Raw genomic sequence first — 16,285 nt, forward strand, 5'->3', positions numbered from 1 at the left:
ATTTCCTTCAAAATAACATAGTATGGCGGAAGGGGGGCATATAGATGAAAACAGCTTGTCATGAGTTGCTATTTGTTGAAGCTAGGGAATGAAGAGAATTGAACTTAAAATCTTTATTTTCACCTCTAAACTTCCTGGGAGGTAGATGCTCTGGCTAATCCATCTTCTGGGTCTAGGGATGCACACACCTGCATAAACAGTATTTTTCCCCCATAATTCCCCCCATAATTATCGGTATTCCTCATCGATGCTACTCCTGGCACCCACCTCACCTTGAGAGGCAGTGCCAGAAGCAGGTGGGATTACAAAACAAGGTAGGACCCCACCTCCTGGATTAACCAGGTCCCTCTTCTTCCTAGGGCAGAGATCTGGTGTGGGAACTAGGGTTGGCCTAGAATTTTGCCTCTTCTTTCCACCTCAGCCTAGATGCAAACCACAGAGCCATGTGGTGCCTTACTGCTAACACACATACACTAACTCCTCCCAAACATCCTTCTAGCATGCGGCCTCCTTTCCATCTGAGTTCTTTCTCTGACTGGGGAAAATGGGTGTGAAAATACAGCAGGGAGGCAGGCATCGCCTTGTGGACACAACATAGGAATTTCCTCCACCAGGAAGCCTGGTCTGGGGTGGCAGGCCAGTTAAGTATGCTAAGGGCTCCCGTGGAACCCAGATTTACCCTGCCAACGCCCTCCCTGCACCAAGAGGACACATTCACTTTTCATCTCCCCTCCCACGCTGTAAGCTGCTGGGATAGAGAGGCCATCTTGTTCATTTTTGATCTCCAAAGCCTAACAAGTACACAGCTCACAGGAGGCAGGCAAAAATACCTGTTGGCTGGTTAACTGACAAAACAAATGGTGTCTCTGGGTCTGGCGTTTGGAATGGAGCTCCACAGGCTCCTAGAAACTCAGACACCGAATGGATTTGGTAATAACAGAAAAGCAAAACCAAAGGAACAATAAACTGAGACCAGCTCTGAGGTAACACAACCCATGGTTTCCAAAAGTTGTTCTTACATATTAGGAGCTAAGTAATTTATTATGTCTAATAAAAAATAAAACTGCCCATCAAACCCCAAATCTCACAGACACCATTGCTTCAAATGAGGCAGGTGGCCATGGAAACCAACGTTACAGAGACTGCACGAATTTGAGTCTGATGCTCAGGCAAGCCCAGAAAGGTTATAAGTTACTATGACAGCTTTGGTATGAGGGAAGACAAAGCCAACATGAACTATTATCCTGGAAGATGTATAATACCCTGGATTTTAAATACCCCAAAGGTCCCTGTAGTGAGCAGCCCTCCCCCTTCTTACCATTTCTGCTCCTGGATGGGCATCTGAACCTTACAAATACTTGCCCTGGACCCAAGAGAGGCATGCTAAGGTGTCCAAAGTCATGCAGCAGGAAAAGGAGAGCACAGGGTCCTTCACCTCATTGACTTCCGTTTCTGAAAAGTGGGCTAAAAGCTACTGCTCAGGGCTCACAAACCAACATACCCTGCAACCGGCTGCCTCCCTTTGAGGGGGAACCACGTCAAACGCACATATGTTCTAGCTTTAAATTGGCTATATACACAATAAACTGAAAGGCAGGAAAACTGAGTTTTTACACACAACTCTCCCATCTGATTGGCTATTTATTATGGGCAGTTCCTCCTGCCAATTCCCCCTCATCGCTCTACTTAAGGGATCTTAACTTCAGGAGCCAGCCTGGGTCACTGATCTTTAAAAACTTTCTTCGGTGCTGAAATAACTAAACAATAACTTTTACGACTATTTAAATATATACATATACGCATGCCTCTATATGTATGGTAACCAAGAAGTCAAGGATTAATGCCTAACCGTGGTTATCTTTGGTGGTAAGATTATCAACTCTTTGTGTACTGGTGTATTTGAGTTTTATTTTTTCCATATTAAACATACGTGGAGTGTAATAAAAGAAGGATAATTAAGTGTTATTGATACTATTTGGGAAAAAAAAATACTATTTGCTTTTCTGAAGCCATCTTTGACCTGGAAAACATTTTCTTTTTTCAAATAAGCAGTATTTTCCTATTAAGTGTGTACTCTGTGAGAACCACATTCTTTATTTAGGGTCAAGTTAAGTTCTTTCTATGTGCTAGGGAAAGGTTTTATTTGTTGTTTGTTTTCTCCCCACCTAGTCAATTCGAGGGGTAACTTGTATTACTGCCTCTCTTTACCTGGTTTGATTTATGATCTTGGAAGTCAGGTCATTCTTTGCTAGGTCGAAGAGAGAACTGAAAAAAAAAGTCTCCCCACCTAATACCTGATAAAATATCTGAAAAGGTCATTGCAGACCTTGACAGAAACATACAATTTCAACCCAATCTGCTAAAACAACAACTTGAAAACTTTTATCAGAAGAACACGTAACTTGCCATTTCCCAGCTCAATTGACTGAACTTTTTTTATCTGAAATGACAGACATCGTAAGATAGGAAAAGCTGCAGATAAGAAACCAAAGTGAGTTGTCTTGAATCAGATCCGATTGTCTGCCCCTGGTTCAAACTCCCACACCTGCTCTGAATGGGTCAATGAGAGTCTCTTGGCACGGTCCCCGAGGGGTTTGGAAACACTGCAGAAGTGGTGAACTTTGAGACTTCGGCGTTTATTTTGCGATTATAATTAACCTGCTCACCAGTTGCTATTGATCAATTCTGAATAGAGGTGATAAAGTTTGACTGGATTTCTAGAAGTAAAAATGGAGCTTTAAGCCGGAAGGGAAGATGGAAGGCTACAAAAGTAATTTAAGAATCAAATTCCATTTGAAGATCTGCAATGAGGGAATCCCAAAGCCTCTGGTTTAAATAATCCACCAAACTGTGGTGGTATCTCCTTCATTTCTCATCCTCTGAAACAAAGCAGATCTGTGACTACTCGATGCAGAGTGAAAGACAGCCTCACGTTCCACGCGCAGAGGCTTTTCCATGATTTTAAAGGTATGGAATGGCTTACCTGTCTCGATTATATTCCTCCTTTGGTGGAAAAAAAGATACTTAGAGCCATGAAGTCAATCTGGAGACTTCTGCAAAATGCTGAAGGCCAGAAAACCAAATTCCCTTCATTCAGATAAGAGGCTTGAATATCCTGGCTCAATTCTGATTACAGAGCAGTAATAGATAAAACCATAGGCCCCCTGCCAGAAACAAGAAAGCTTCCATCCATGGCTTCTGTGTTCAGCTCAGCTCAACTCCATGGGGCTCAGTCACTATCCTCATCCACACATCCACACCCCTATTCTCATCTTCATTAAAACCATAATTACTACAATGCTTTTCTCCCCTCCTTTCTCGGCTCCTACCTCAGATACATATGAATTTTCAGAGGAAAGGAATACAGAAAAGCTGATTCTAGGTTTCTATTAGGAAAAGGATTTTTTTTTTTAAGATTTTATTTATTTATTTGACAGAGAGAGATCACAAGTAGACAGAGAGGCAAGCAGAGAGAGAGAGGGAAGCAGGCTTCTTGCTGAGCAGAGAGCCCGATGCGGGACTCGATCCCAGGACCCTGAGATCATGACCTGAGCCGAAGGCAGTGGCTTAACCCACTGAGCCACCCAGGCGCCCAGGAAAAGGATTTTTTGATAGAGCCATATGGTTTTGCCCTTCTTTTGCAGCCAGCAATCCCCCCAGAATGAAAGAATCCTCTAGCTTGGAGGGTCTGAATTCTGGGAAGCCTCTCTTTAATTCGCTGCACAGCAGAATCGGGAGGCTGAAAAGGAAGCTGAAGCAAGGCAGGGATTCCTAATGTCCTAATCATGGAGTGTAGGGAGGGCAAAATCAGAATGAGATGGAAGACCTCTAGAGAGAATAGGGCACCTGAAGAAGCATTGGTGGGAAGTAGGAACAGAGAGGGAAAACTACACTGGGGAGAAGGAGCAGGTGGAGACCAAGTAATAGAAAATCCTAAAGCTTAAGGGGCACCTGGGTGGCTCAGTCATTAAGCATCTGCCCTAGGCTCAGGTCATGATCCCAGGGTCCTGGGAAGGAGTCAGCAGCAGGCCCCCTGCTCACCAGGCTGTGTGCTTCTCCCTCTCCTTCTGCCTCTCCCCCCTGCTCTCTATCAAGTAAATAAAATCTTAAAAAAAATCCTAGGGGCACCTGGGTGGCTTAGTGGGTTAAGCCTCTGCCGTGGGCTCAGGTCATGATCTTGAGGTCCTAGGATGGAGCCCCACATCAGAATCTCTGCTCAGCGGGGAGCCTGCTTCCCTGTCTCTCTGCCTGCCTCTCTGCCTACTTGTGATCTCTGTCTGCCAAATAAATAAATAAAAGCTTTTTTAAAAAAATCCTAAAGTTTGAGTCTTTCAAACACCCTGCACCTTATGGTCCTGAAGGGGTAAGTGTCCTCATCTTAAGCTCGGCAAAGGCAAAAGGAGGTAAATGAAAGAAAAGCATGGAAGTCCTGGAAATTGAACTTAACCTGGGTTCTAAGCCAGAGCTGTTGCTTACTGGGAAGTTGGGCAGACTACTTAATCTTTCTGAGGCTCAGTTACCTCTCCTGCAAAATGGAGATCATATCTGCCTCTCCAGAAGGACTTAAAAACTCCCTATCACCTGACAACTTCCCCATTGACCCTTGATAAAGGATCTAACTTGCTATATATAAATTGCATTACAGAGAGCAAGATACAGGCACATATATAGCACAAGATAGAAGCTCCTGTCCCTAAAAAGTTGTTAGCTAGTTTCCCAACACGAATGTATCCAAACTTGTAATTATATTTTGCGTAAACTAAAACAGATCAGAAGTTACTCCTATTATAATCCCACCCATATTATTGTCCCTACGTGTTTTAGAAGGAGACAAAGAAATAGCTCTACAGATAGCCAATAAAATGTTTAAATTATCCTTCAGGGACTGTGCTACATGAGACCATGTCATGGACCATAGAAAGTAAGTAGAAACCATGAGAAGGCTTTATCACCTGCACCTTATTCAGGATGTGCAGATCAAAAAAGTCACCAGCGGACAAATACTTTCGGATGGCAAAAAGGCTCCTTCAAGTTCTTAAAGCAGCAGCATCCAGGGGCCTCCAAGAATTGCCTCTAGAGCAAGGCAATGGAAAAACCCGCAGTCCTTCCTCTTTCGTATGCAAACAAAAGCAGCAACATTTGCAACAGGCTTCAGCTCTAAATTCGGTACAACTCAATTGCCTTAAAAGGACAGGCTGAGGGGCTCCTGGGGGGCTCAGTCAATTAAGCGGCAGCCTTTGGCTCAGGTCCTGATCTCATCCTCCCAGGATTTAGCCCCACATTAAGCCCCACATGGGGCTCTTTGCTCAGCGGAGAGAGCCTGCTTCTCCCTCTCCCCCGGCTCCTGCTCACACTCTCTCTTCTCAAATAAATAAATAAAATCTTAAAAAACAAAACAAGAACAAAAAAAGGACAGGCAGAAAAAAATTGGTTAAAAGACTTACTTTGCCTTGGCGGAAGATAATTTGTTTTTCTAACATCATCCTTTCACTGCCCTTTTTTCTGGTTCTAGCCCCAGTATAACCTGAGGGACAACAGCCACACCAGGAAAGGGCACCTGTGTCTGTGCCCCCAACACCAGCAATTTGACAATTGCTGAGATGTGCTACCCACAGACATTACTGAGCACAGGATAAAGGTTTTTTATCCCCTTGGTAAAGCAATCTCCTGTTAAATAAGCAAAAACCAAAAGCTAAATTCAATAAACAACAATTTATACTACAAAGTACTTTTCCTGTGCCTCCGTAACTCTAAATATAGAACCCTGTTCTAAACAAAAAGAGGGAGGGAGAAGTTACTTCATGAGTCAGGAAGTTACTTCATGAGTGCTGCATGTCTCTTTAATAACTTAATTGGTTCAATATGGTTTTTTAATTGGTAATATATTCATACAGTTCAAAATTCAAAAGGTTCCCTTTGCACACCAATTTTCCCAGCAGCATTATTCACAAGAGGTGGAAACAACTCAACTATTCATGATGGATGCATGGATTTAAAAAATACGATATATACATACAATGGACTATTACTCAGTGTTAGAAAGGAAGGAAGTCATATGACATATTACCTCAAGGTTCATATGGATGAACCTTGAGAACATTACACTAAGTGAAATAAGCCCGTCACGAAAAGATAACTACTATACGATTTCACCTACATGAGGTACCTAAGTAGTCAAATTCACACAGACAGAAATTAAAATGGCAGTTACCACGGGTTGGGGAGGAGGAAATACCTGTTGTTTGATTAGTATAGAGTTTCAGTTTTGCAAAATGAAAAGTTCTGGAAACCTGTTTCACAATGATATGAAAATATGTATTTTTTAATTTTATTTATTATACTATATATTATTACTTATTATTGTATTTTATTTATATATATTATATACATAAAATCTTTAAAATATATATTTATTTATTTATTATTTATTTGACAGAGATCACAAGTAGGCAGAGAGGCAGGCAGAGACAGAGGAAGGGAAGCAGGCTCCCTGCTGAGCAGGACTCTGGGATCATGACCTGAGCCAAAGGCAGGGGCTTTAACCCACTGAGCCACCCAGGCACCCCTGATATGAATATATTTAACACTATTGAACTATACACTTAAAAATGGCTAAGATGGTAAAGAGTAAAATTGAATAAAACTTAACCTTAACCTCCTTATATTTTAAAAGTATTTTATGGGGCGCTTGGGTGGCTCAGTGGGCTAAGCCGCTGCCTTCGGCTCAGGTCATGATCTCAGGGTCCTGGGATCGAGTCCCTCAACGGGCTCTCTGCTCAGCAGGGAGCCGGCTTCCCTCTCTCTCTCTCTCTCTCCCTCTGCATGCCTCTCTGCCTACTTGTGATCTCTCTCTGTCAAATAAATAAATAAAATCTTAAAAAAATAATAAAAGTATTTTATGATTTAATGAGCTAATAAAGAAGCATAGAAGTGACTATTTAAAAAATGGTTAAGGGGGAAAAAAATGGTTAAGGGGTGCCTCGGTGGCTCAGTCCATTAAGCAGCTGCCTTCAGCTTGGGTCATGATCCCAGTGTCCTGGGATCGAGTCCCACATCCGGCTCCCTACTGGATGGGCAGCCTGCTTCTCCCTCTCCACTGCCTGTGCTCTCGTGTGCTTGCACTCTCTCTCAAATAAATAAATACATAAATAATCTTTTTTAAAAATAAAAATTAAAAATGCTGAGTTGCTTAAAAATTCAAAAGGTCCTACAGGGCCACCTGGGTGGCATAGGCAGTTGAGCGTCTGACTCTTGGTTTTGGCTCAGGTCATGATCTCAGGGTCATGGGATTAAGCCCCACAACAGGCTCCCAGCTCTGCATAAAGTCTGCTTGAAATTCTCTCTCTCAGGACACCTGGGTGGCTCAGTCGGTTAAGCCGCTGCCTTCAGCTCAGGTCATGATCCCGGAGTCCTGGGATCAAGTCCCGAATCAGGCTCCTTGCTTGGCAGAGAGCCTGCTTCTCTCTCTGCCTCTGCCAGTCACTCTGCCTGCTTGTGTGCTCTCTGTCTCTCTGACAAATAAATACATAAATAAATAAATAAGTAAATAAAATCTTTAAAAAAAAAGAAATTCTCTCTCCCTCTGCCCCTCCCCTTTGAGATTCTCTCTCAGCCTCTGCCCTCCCGCTGTTTGTTCTCCCTCTAAATGAAAATATACAAATCTTTAAAAAAAAAAAAAAATCAAAAGGTTCCAAGGCATATGTAGTAAAAGTGTTTTCCCCATCCTTATCCTCACCTACCCAGTTATCCTCTCCATGGGTAACTGACAATACAAATTCCTTGTATTTCCAGAGATAAATTAAATATTTTCAAATACATATACTCTTCTCTCTCCTCTTCTTCTTTTTTTTTAAGTAGGCTCCAGCATACAACCCACCACAGAACTTGAACTCAGGACCCTGAGATCAAGAGTCACACCCTAACCAAATGAGCCACCCAGGCACCCTGCTTGCTTGCTTGCTTGCTTTCTTGCTTGCTTGCTTTCTTTCTTTCTTTCTTTCTTTCGGCATAAGTAACTTGCAATATACATATCCTGTACTTATAAGTATCTTTGGAGAGGACTCTATACCATCATACAATGAATTTCCTAAGAATTTTATTTCTTTATTTGACAGAGAAAGAACACAAGCAGGGGGAGTGGGAGAGGGAGAAGCAGACTCCCTACTTAATAAGGAGCCTGATGAGGGACTCGATCCCAGGACCCTGTGATCAAGACCTAAGCTGAAGGCAGATGCTTAATGACTGAGACACCCAGGAGCCCCTGAATTTCCCAATTTTTTAAGCCTACGTGATATCCTATTATATGTCCGATGTGTATACAAACAGTCCCCTGATAATAAACATTTAGATTATTCCCAATTTTTGTTATTACAAACAGGGCCACAACTGGGCCAGAATTAATTTCTAGAAGTTAAATTTCTGGATCAAGGGTAGCCACTTTATAATTTGTTGGATATCACTGAGGGCATCTGTAAAGTTTGTAACAATTTACACTCCCCCCAACAGGTATCAAAGTTCCTGTTTCCCCACATCTCAGAGTATGTTTGTTTTCTTAGCTCATTTAAGTTAGAAAAAAAAAAAAAAATGGAAAGGGATACAGAAGAAAGTGTTATCTAAAACTGTCTCCTGTGCATCATTCTACCTGAGTGCTTAGAAAGTGCCCAGCAAATGTGGCCTGACCTTTTGATGGGACACAATTGGGCTGGTGACAGATTTCACTGGAAGCAGCTACACACCCCTGGCCACCCCGCACACGCCTGCCCCACTTCATTGGTTCTCAGTCTAGCACCACAGACCAGCCCCAGCTCTGACTGACCTGGTCAGGGTGGTAACCGGAAAGTCAAACAACTTTGGTTTTCTCGGAGACTGACAAATCATTCTCTAGTCAAACAAGCTACTTCAGAGCTGATCTCCCTAAGTTCCCTATATAAATGAACCGGCTCTGAAAGAAAACGGCTTCATTGATAAGCAGTTCCCCAAAGATCCAGAAAACACTTGAGAGAGTTTTCCACTGACCTGTACCATAAACAAACTCTCATGACCCCACGAATGAAGCAAAGCTTTTAAAGAGATCACCCCGCTGACACTGGATAATATACATGTATTTGACTGCGTTATTTTTTTAATCAACCCTTAAAATTATTTTAAAAATTTGAGATCCTTTGACAGCATTATAATTGCTTGTTTCTCTGTTACCCAAAAAGAATTGTTATTGCATCATAAAGCATATTTTCTTTGCTTTTCCAGTCACATCTGTTACAATACTATTTCCTTCGTGGCATATGTATACATCATTTCCACGGCCTCCTTTTCTGCTTTAAGTATTTGCAGGCACTAATTAAAACAAAAATCAACTTTATTGTGCTATAACGTACATACAATCAAAGACTCCTGTTTTAAAAGTACATTTCCATGAGTTTTGACAAACTGATATACCTTTGTAACCACTCTGATTGGTTCCTTCACAAGGAGACACAGCTCTCCTACCCCCCTCTAGCTATCTCCTACACATAAAAACATGGGCTCTAGCCCTTGAAATGCAAGAATTCCTTACCCAGCTCCTCCGGCAGAGGGTAACCCACATCCCCTTAAGCACTCTCAGTGCCCAGGGGGTTATTATTAAGAGAAGCCATATTCCATATTCCAACTCAACAACTACAATCATGTATGAGAAAGCGTTCTTGCCAAACCAAATGTTCGCTCACCTGGAGCAACACAACGTTGAAAGGACGTAGGCTTTTGCCTTTCAGATTTTTTTTTTTAAAGATTGATTGATTGATTGATTGATCGATTTGAGAGAGAAGGGCAGAAGGAGAGGAAGAGGGAGTTTCCATCAGACGCCCCACTGAGCTCAGAGCTGGACATGGGGCTCAATCAATTTGACCCCGATACCATGATCTGAGCCAAAACCAAGAGTTGGATGCTTAACCTACTGAGCCACCCAGGCGCCCCATCAGTTATTTTTACACATTCTCTCTCTCCCTCTTAACTGACCTAAAACAACTTCGGTGGTTTCTCAAGGGTTCCAGAACCCTCTCCCAGCCTGCTCCCTCTGTCCCCAGGCTCCCCAGTGGGCCTCTGAAGCAGCTACTCTGTGTGTTTTGACCTGGGCAGAGTACTGTGGCAATTACCTCCTAGATCTCTACTCAAATATTTGCCAAGTGCCCAGCATGTGCCTGGCACTTAAATATGACTAAGACTCTACCTGCCCTCAGTAAGGTCACATAATTCCATTAATGCAGCTTAATTAATGATGTCAATGGTTGTTTCAGGGTCAGGCTCATATTGAACTTGGAATGAACTTAAGTTCATATACACTGCAGTCAAGGTGGAATAACTCCTTCCAACCTAAGTGCACAGCCTTACAGAGGCCCTTGTTAGCTTCTCGTACTTTGATTTTTGTCTTTTCCAATAACCAACATAAGAACTCTGGCAAGATATTAACTATTGTTAAAAACAAGGCAGTTAATACTTCATAAAAAATAAAGCTGTTCTCTTCTTTCTTCTCACTAAAATTGAAACTAGTTTCTGTGATGAAGAGTGTGTTAGTCTTGTTAGTCTGTGTGGTTTTACCTATGGCTGTAAATATATTATTTACACGAAAGCCAAGCTGTGTTGTACCATTTCACAGTACCACAAAATGTGATGGCAAATGAGAGTTTAACTTTTCCTGTCCTTTTCTTTCTTTCTTTCTTTTTTTTAATTGTAGGTGCTATGCTTTTCCTGGCCAACTCCTGCTACTTACCCTTCCAGACCAAATGCACATGACACCACTTAGGTGAAGACTTCCAGATTCCTAGACAGAAGAAAGAACCACTTCTGTTTTCTCTCTTTTCCTCTTAGCTCATTACTGCAGCATGCTACTGGGTCATTTACCCATTTTCATGTCTGTTTAGGGTCACCAACCATCCCTGTGTATTGGGGACTGCCCTAAGTTTAGCACTAAAAATCCCAAGTCCTGGGAAACCCCTCAGTCCTGAGAAAATCAGAAAAAAATAGGTCACTCTACATGATCATGAGTAGCTGCTTAACAAAATAGCCATCTTTTATGGGCCAAAACCAACTACTTCGCAAACACTGCCTTATTTTTCTAACATAAGACAATACTGAAAGTAGTTAGGATTATCTCATTTCAGAGAAAAAGAGGGGAGACTGAGAGGTTAGTAATTTGCCCAAGATCACAGGGTTACTGGGATTGAATGAACATTTGCCTGTCATACTACCATGCTGTCTTGCCATCTGGGGGCCCAGTGGCAACTCCAAACAACAGGCTCTCAATAAATATCATGGAATCAGTAATCACTTGTCATCATGTTTCTTCTATCCCTCAGCATCAGCTAATATGTCGGAGCTGGTCCTTGATAAAGTTAGCAGGCATTTACAGGAGGGGTCAAGGGATAGGATGAAAAGATTAAAAAATATATATTTATTTACATACACTGTTTTTGTAATTAACTTGCTTTTAGGTAAGTGCCACCTACAGAACATGCTGAGGATGGGAATGCCAACAGGTTCCACATGTCTCACGTTCTCTCACAAAGATAACATGGAAGCTTTCATGAAGACCATTTAACACACTTGGCTCTGTATAGAGGAGATAATCCAGCTGCTACGCCAGGTGGGACTTCCTGAACTAGTGGAACAGAGCAGAGTACTGGGAAGACAGGCCACACTTCTCAGCAAGGAGGTGCCCCTTGGAGGTTAGCTTGTCATCTGCTGACCCTGAAATTTGGGAAACATTACTTACTCCAGCATCCTCCTAAATAGTATGGGATACATGTTAGAATTTAAATACTGTGTGCACTCACCCAGCACTTTTTTTTTTTTTTTAAACATTGTTGTGGTTGTAATTCTGATGACCAGAAAAGCATATGCTCCATTTTTGGACTTTGAACTTTTTTTCCCCTAACCAAACACCCAATTCTCATTCCAGGTTACAGGGGTTAGGAAGCAACCTTTCCACTCCCACCACAAGTTAAAAGAAGTGGAACTCTGGGGCCATTTCTCCCTATTTTAAAACATAATGTCCAGAGAGAGAGTTCTAGAGGCAACGGAGAGTTCTGAGAAAATAGAGCCAAAGCTCACACCACCCCCCCCTCCGCCCCCAGCCACACACACCCGACTACCCACTCCCAGCTGCCATTGTATGTAGATGCTTCAAGCAGGCTATCTGGCTCAGGCCAGAGGAGAGGCTCCGGAGCCAGTTGCCCCTCCTCCCCTGGGGGGTGCCGTCTGGCTCCCCTGAGAAGGGGAGGGGGAAACTAGGAGCCACAGACCCAGCCCCGGCGCCACTTCCATGGTTAATCAGTTTACCTGGGATGTGTATTTGGCTGGACCCCCCTGGGGACCTTCCCTGGCCACCCAGGGTCAGAGGATAATTTAAAAGCTCTTCAAAGCCAGGGCCCTTCTCAGAGCCAGCCTAAGACTGGAAACCTGGGAGGGACAAGCTTTACTCTTCAAAGTGAGAACAAATGTGAAAGGATTTAGCACTTAGTAGGTAGTCAATAAATGTTAACTTTGTTTCTCAGGTCTGGGCTTCCCCTCCCCCGCAAAAACCATCTCCAACCAAACCCAATCCTGGCCCTTCCTGAAATTCCACAGGCCATAGGTCGTCTGCATTTTGAACTAGTGGTTCCCACTTCCTTTACTTTGCCTTTCCAAAGCAAGCAGACCCTTTCTCAGACTTCATTTTGTTCAGTCTGTAAATCGGGGCCGGAATGCGCAGGTTTGCAGTAAGCTCCCAGTTTTGCCATTTCACAGGAAATATTCAATGGTGCCCATTAGGATTGTTATTTCTAACCTCAGCCCTCAGGACAAGAGGACGCTCAACTTAGGGAAACTGCTGCAAAATCTCCATTTAAGTCAGGCATTATAGAGAAGCCCTTCTGGGCTTCCCGTGGCTCCCCTGGACGCTGACCAGGTATGCGCTTTCTATACACCCCCCACACGTGCCACCGCAGACCCGCGCAGGGCGCAGTGCGCTCTGGCCCCGGGGCACCCACAAGGTGCCAGCCCCAGTTCAACCCATCTCCAGTGCTCCAGTCCCTCCTTTGTACCAGGTGTGAAATCCCGACAGGAGAATCATCTGCCACTCGGAAGGATCCTCCAACTGGGCCGCCAAATGGCCCAAAAGATCTTGGGCCCTCGCCAATGTAATCAGTTCCCTGCTGAGGACACCAAGGGAGGGCCGAGAGGAAATGGGAGCAGAAACCCCGCGATCACTAACGCTGTCCACCAAGGGCTCCCGGAGCTGCCCCTCCCAGCTCTCCAGTTAGCCTGTCACCCTCCCGCAGTCACCTATAGATGGGCATGGCGGGGTCACACAAACCCGACGTCTGGGGCTTAATGGGGACACACTCAGACCCTGCCACCCTGCAGTCCTCTCTCTTTAGAAAAGCACCAGAGAGTAGGCTCGCTCCCGCTTAACAGAATCTGGGCTCTCAGGGGCTGTGACTTTCACCGCCGCCAGCGTTCGGAGCCTCCAGCTTCTGTCTTCCTTGAAACTCACGCGTTCTGTCCCTTCCCTACCGCCCGCCACCCTACACGCACACTGGTGAAAAATTAAATGTCCCCAGCAGTGCTCACGACAGCCTGCTCCAGTACCCAGCCCGGGTGCTTGCGCTCAGTACTCACCGAGATTGGGGTGTCGGGCAGCGGGGTTGGCCCTGCCGGGCAAGCTGTGCAGGACCGGGCTGTCGAAGGGACCGGCGGAGGCGGCGGCGGCCGCGGCCCAGGACGCGCCCACGTCGGCCATGTAGGCGGGGTAGGGGCTTGAGTAGGAGCCTGCGAAGCCCGCACGCCCGTACTGCTCGCGGCCCGTCAGGCCCGCACCCGCTGCTCCGCTACCACTGCTGTAGGCCGCGGCTTCCCGGGCCGCGGCGGCGGCGGCGGCGGCCGCCAGGGACCCAGTGGTTCCCGGGAAGGAGAAGCGCGGCGACACCGGCGGGGGGGTGTAGGCGGCTCCCTCGGCTCCCGCCTGGCTCCAGCCCGGGCTGCCCTGCTGGGTTCCGGGCCCGGCACCCGACGGGGCCCCACCGGAGCTGCCGCCAGAGGTGGCTCCGGACGCGGCGCCCCCGCCTCCGCCCTGGAGATAAGACAGGCCCAGCACAGATGAGGGCACCCGCGGCGTGGGCACGTAGACTGGCGAGGACGCAGCGCCCGCGCTGTGCATGAAGGCGCCGGGGCCGCCCGCCTCGTAGGCCCCGGGAGGGGGGCCGTGGTTGGCCGCCATGGCCAAGCTCTGGTACATCGCCCCCGCTAGCTCTCCGCTTCGGAGTCCCGTCACTCGCGAGTCAAGGCGCGATACAGGGAGAGACGATAATAATAATGATAGAAATAATAATAATAATAATAATAATGTACAGGTGAGAGTCTGTCACATAAACGCAGATCAAAAATCAAAAGTAAAGAAAAACAAATCTCTCAAAAATATACACGTATTAAATCCAGCATCGAGCAAAAACGACTCTAGGCTCTTGTTTATAGGAAAATCCCAAATTGAAATTTTGGTTCTTTCTGGAGGTGCTGGAGGAGGGGCTGAATCTACCCCTGGGCCTAGAGGTCCCGAATGGCAGAAGACGCGGGGTGATGCCTGGGCGCCTGCGTGGGGCACGGGCCTTCGGGTCACGCTTGCGGCCGTCGCCGCGCACAGTCCTCAGGACACCCGCAGACTCCGGCGTTGGGTGCAATGGGCTGGTTCCAATGCAGAGGGACCGGCTGCGTCCTTCTACAGGTCCTAAAAGGGGAACAACAAAAAGAGGAAGTTCATCAGGAGCCTCGCTATGCTCGAGGTTGCTTCTCTCGAACTGCTAACCCAGGAAAACGTCACTCTCTTTCAAAGAAGCCTGCGGCTCCCAAGGAAGCTGCGGTCTTTGTACCCTGCGGTCTTTGTCGTGCGGAGGCCCGGGGGTCTGTCTGGCTGCTTCGCGGAAGCCTAGGGAGAGCAGTTTTAGGGACATGGGGCTTCACGGTTATTGGACATGTAATTATGGGTAGTGACCCAGGTCATTTTTTTTTTTTTTTTTTTTATTGCTTGTCAGGAACGACTTTAATTTTGCCTTATTTTTCAAGCATATTCTTGTCACAGTATTTTCTTTTCTTTTTTTTTTTTAAGATTTTATTTATTTATTTGACAGAGATCACAAGCAGGCAGGCAGGCAGGCAGAGAGAGAGAGAGAGAGGAGGAAGCAGGCTCTCCGCTGAGCAGAGAGCCCGATGTGGGGCTCGATCCCAGGACCCCGGGACCACAACCCGAGCCGAAGGCAGAGGCTTTAACCCACTGAGCCACCCAGGCGCCCCGTCACAGTATTTTCTAAGTTCAAGGGTTTCGGGTTTCCAGGGCAGTGCCTGGGACCCAAGAAATATCGCTAGTCTCTGTCCCACCTAACCCCAAGTGTCCCAGGCTGTGAAAAAACTTTAGATTGCCCGTGAAAGACAAAGACAAACGCTATAAAAACCAGCAACCGAGGAAAATTTTCTTTGTAATCTTTTTTTTTTAAGTAGAGGTAGAGTCTAAATGTTTATATATGAGCACAGTGTCTGCTGAATTTCTGTGAAAAGGATTGTGAAAATTCTTATCCATCCACACACTTTACCATGTGGAAGTCAAATCAGACAAAATATTTTTCCTGCAAATAATTATATTTTAGCAATGTTGCAGATTGGGTTTCAAAACCAGAAATGTGAAAGGAATGTCCAAGTTCACTTTACAGAACTACTCCCTGGGCCATTTGGATTTACTGAATGGGTTTTTCCATACAGAATCCCTGGTTCACCCATGTAGGGAATCAGAACACCAATGACACTGCTTGAGGGGGAAGAAGCATTCATGGGACTTGGTTATATCCTTGTATCCTGTGTTTTTATTTTCCCAAGCCATTTTTTTTTTTCTGATAAAATAAGGGCTTTACGTTTTGAAGCACCTGCTTTGTTCCAGGTCCTTATTGTCACAGCTCCACTAAGGAAAAGTGTGTCGCCTCCATTTACGAAAGATAGAACTGAAGCATCATTAGAAAGTTTTGAAACTTGTCAAAGATCAAAATACAATTAAGGGGAGTGAGGGACAGAATCTGTGGGCCTCCAGGGTTTGAGCCTGACCGAAACACTCCCACTTTTCTCCTTAAGATGAGGTAGTCACTTTTAGCAGTAGTTTCTTTTTCATTGGAATAGTAGAATTAAAGATATTAATTGACCTTTATTACACTAAATCCAGGCTCCATCACTTACTGAATGGATGACTTTAGACACATTAGTTAACCTCTGTGCCTCAGTTTCCTCATCTGAAAAA

General features: G+C 45.1%; 1 protein-coding gene across 9 annotated transcripts in view; it reads right to left on the reverse strand.

Annotated features, from left to right (window-relative positions):
- The window catches only part of GATA4 (GATA binding protein 4), an 83,183-nt gene that overhangs the window by 35,930 nt on the left and 30,968 nt on the right, over positions 1-16,285 (reverse strand). For all 9 annotated transcript variants that reach the window (XM_047717445.1, XM_047717441.1, XM_047717444.1 and 6 more), the window contains one exon: positions 13,633-14,734. In XM_047717445.1, coding sequence (XP_047573401.1) covers positions 13,633-14,248 — 616 coding nt within the window. In that variant the 5' untranslated portion in view covers positions 14,249-14,734. The remainder of the gene's footprint in view (positions 1-13,632; positions 14,735-16,285) is intronic.

This window comes from Lutra lutra, chromosome 2 (assembly GCF_902655055.1).
Source record: "Lutra lutra chromosome 2, mLutLut1.2, whole genome shotgun sequence".
NCBI classification, from domain to species: Eukaryota; Metazoa; Chordata; class Mammalia; order Carnivora; family Mustelidae; genus Lutra; species Lutra lutra.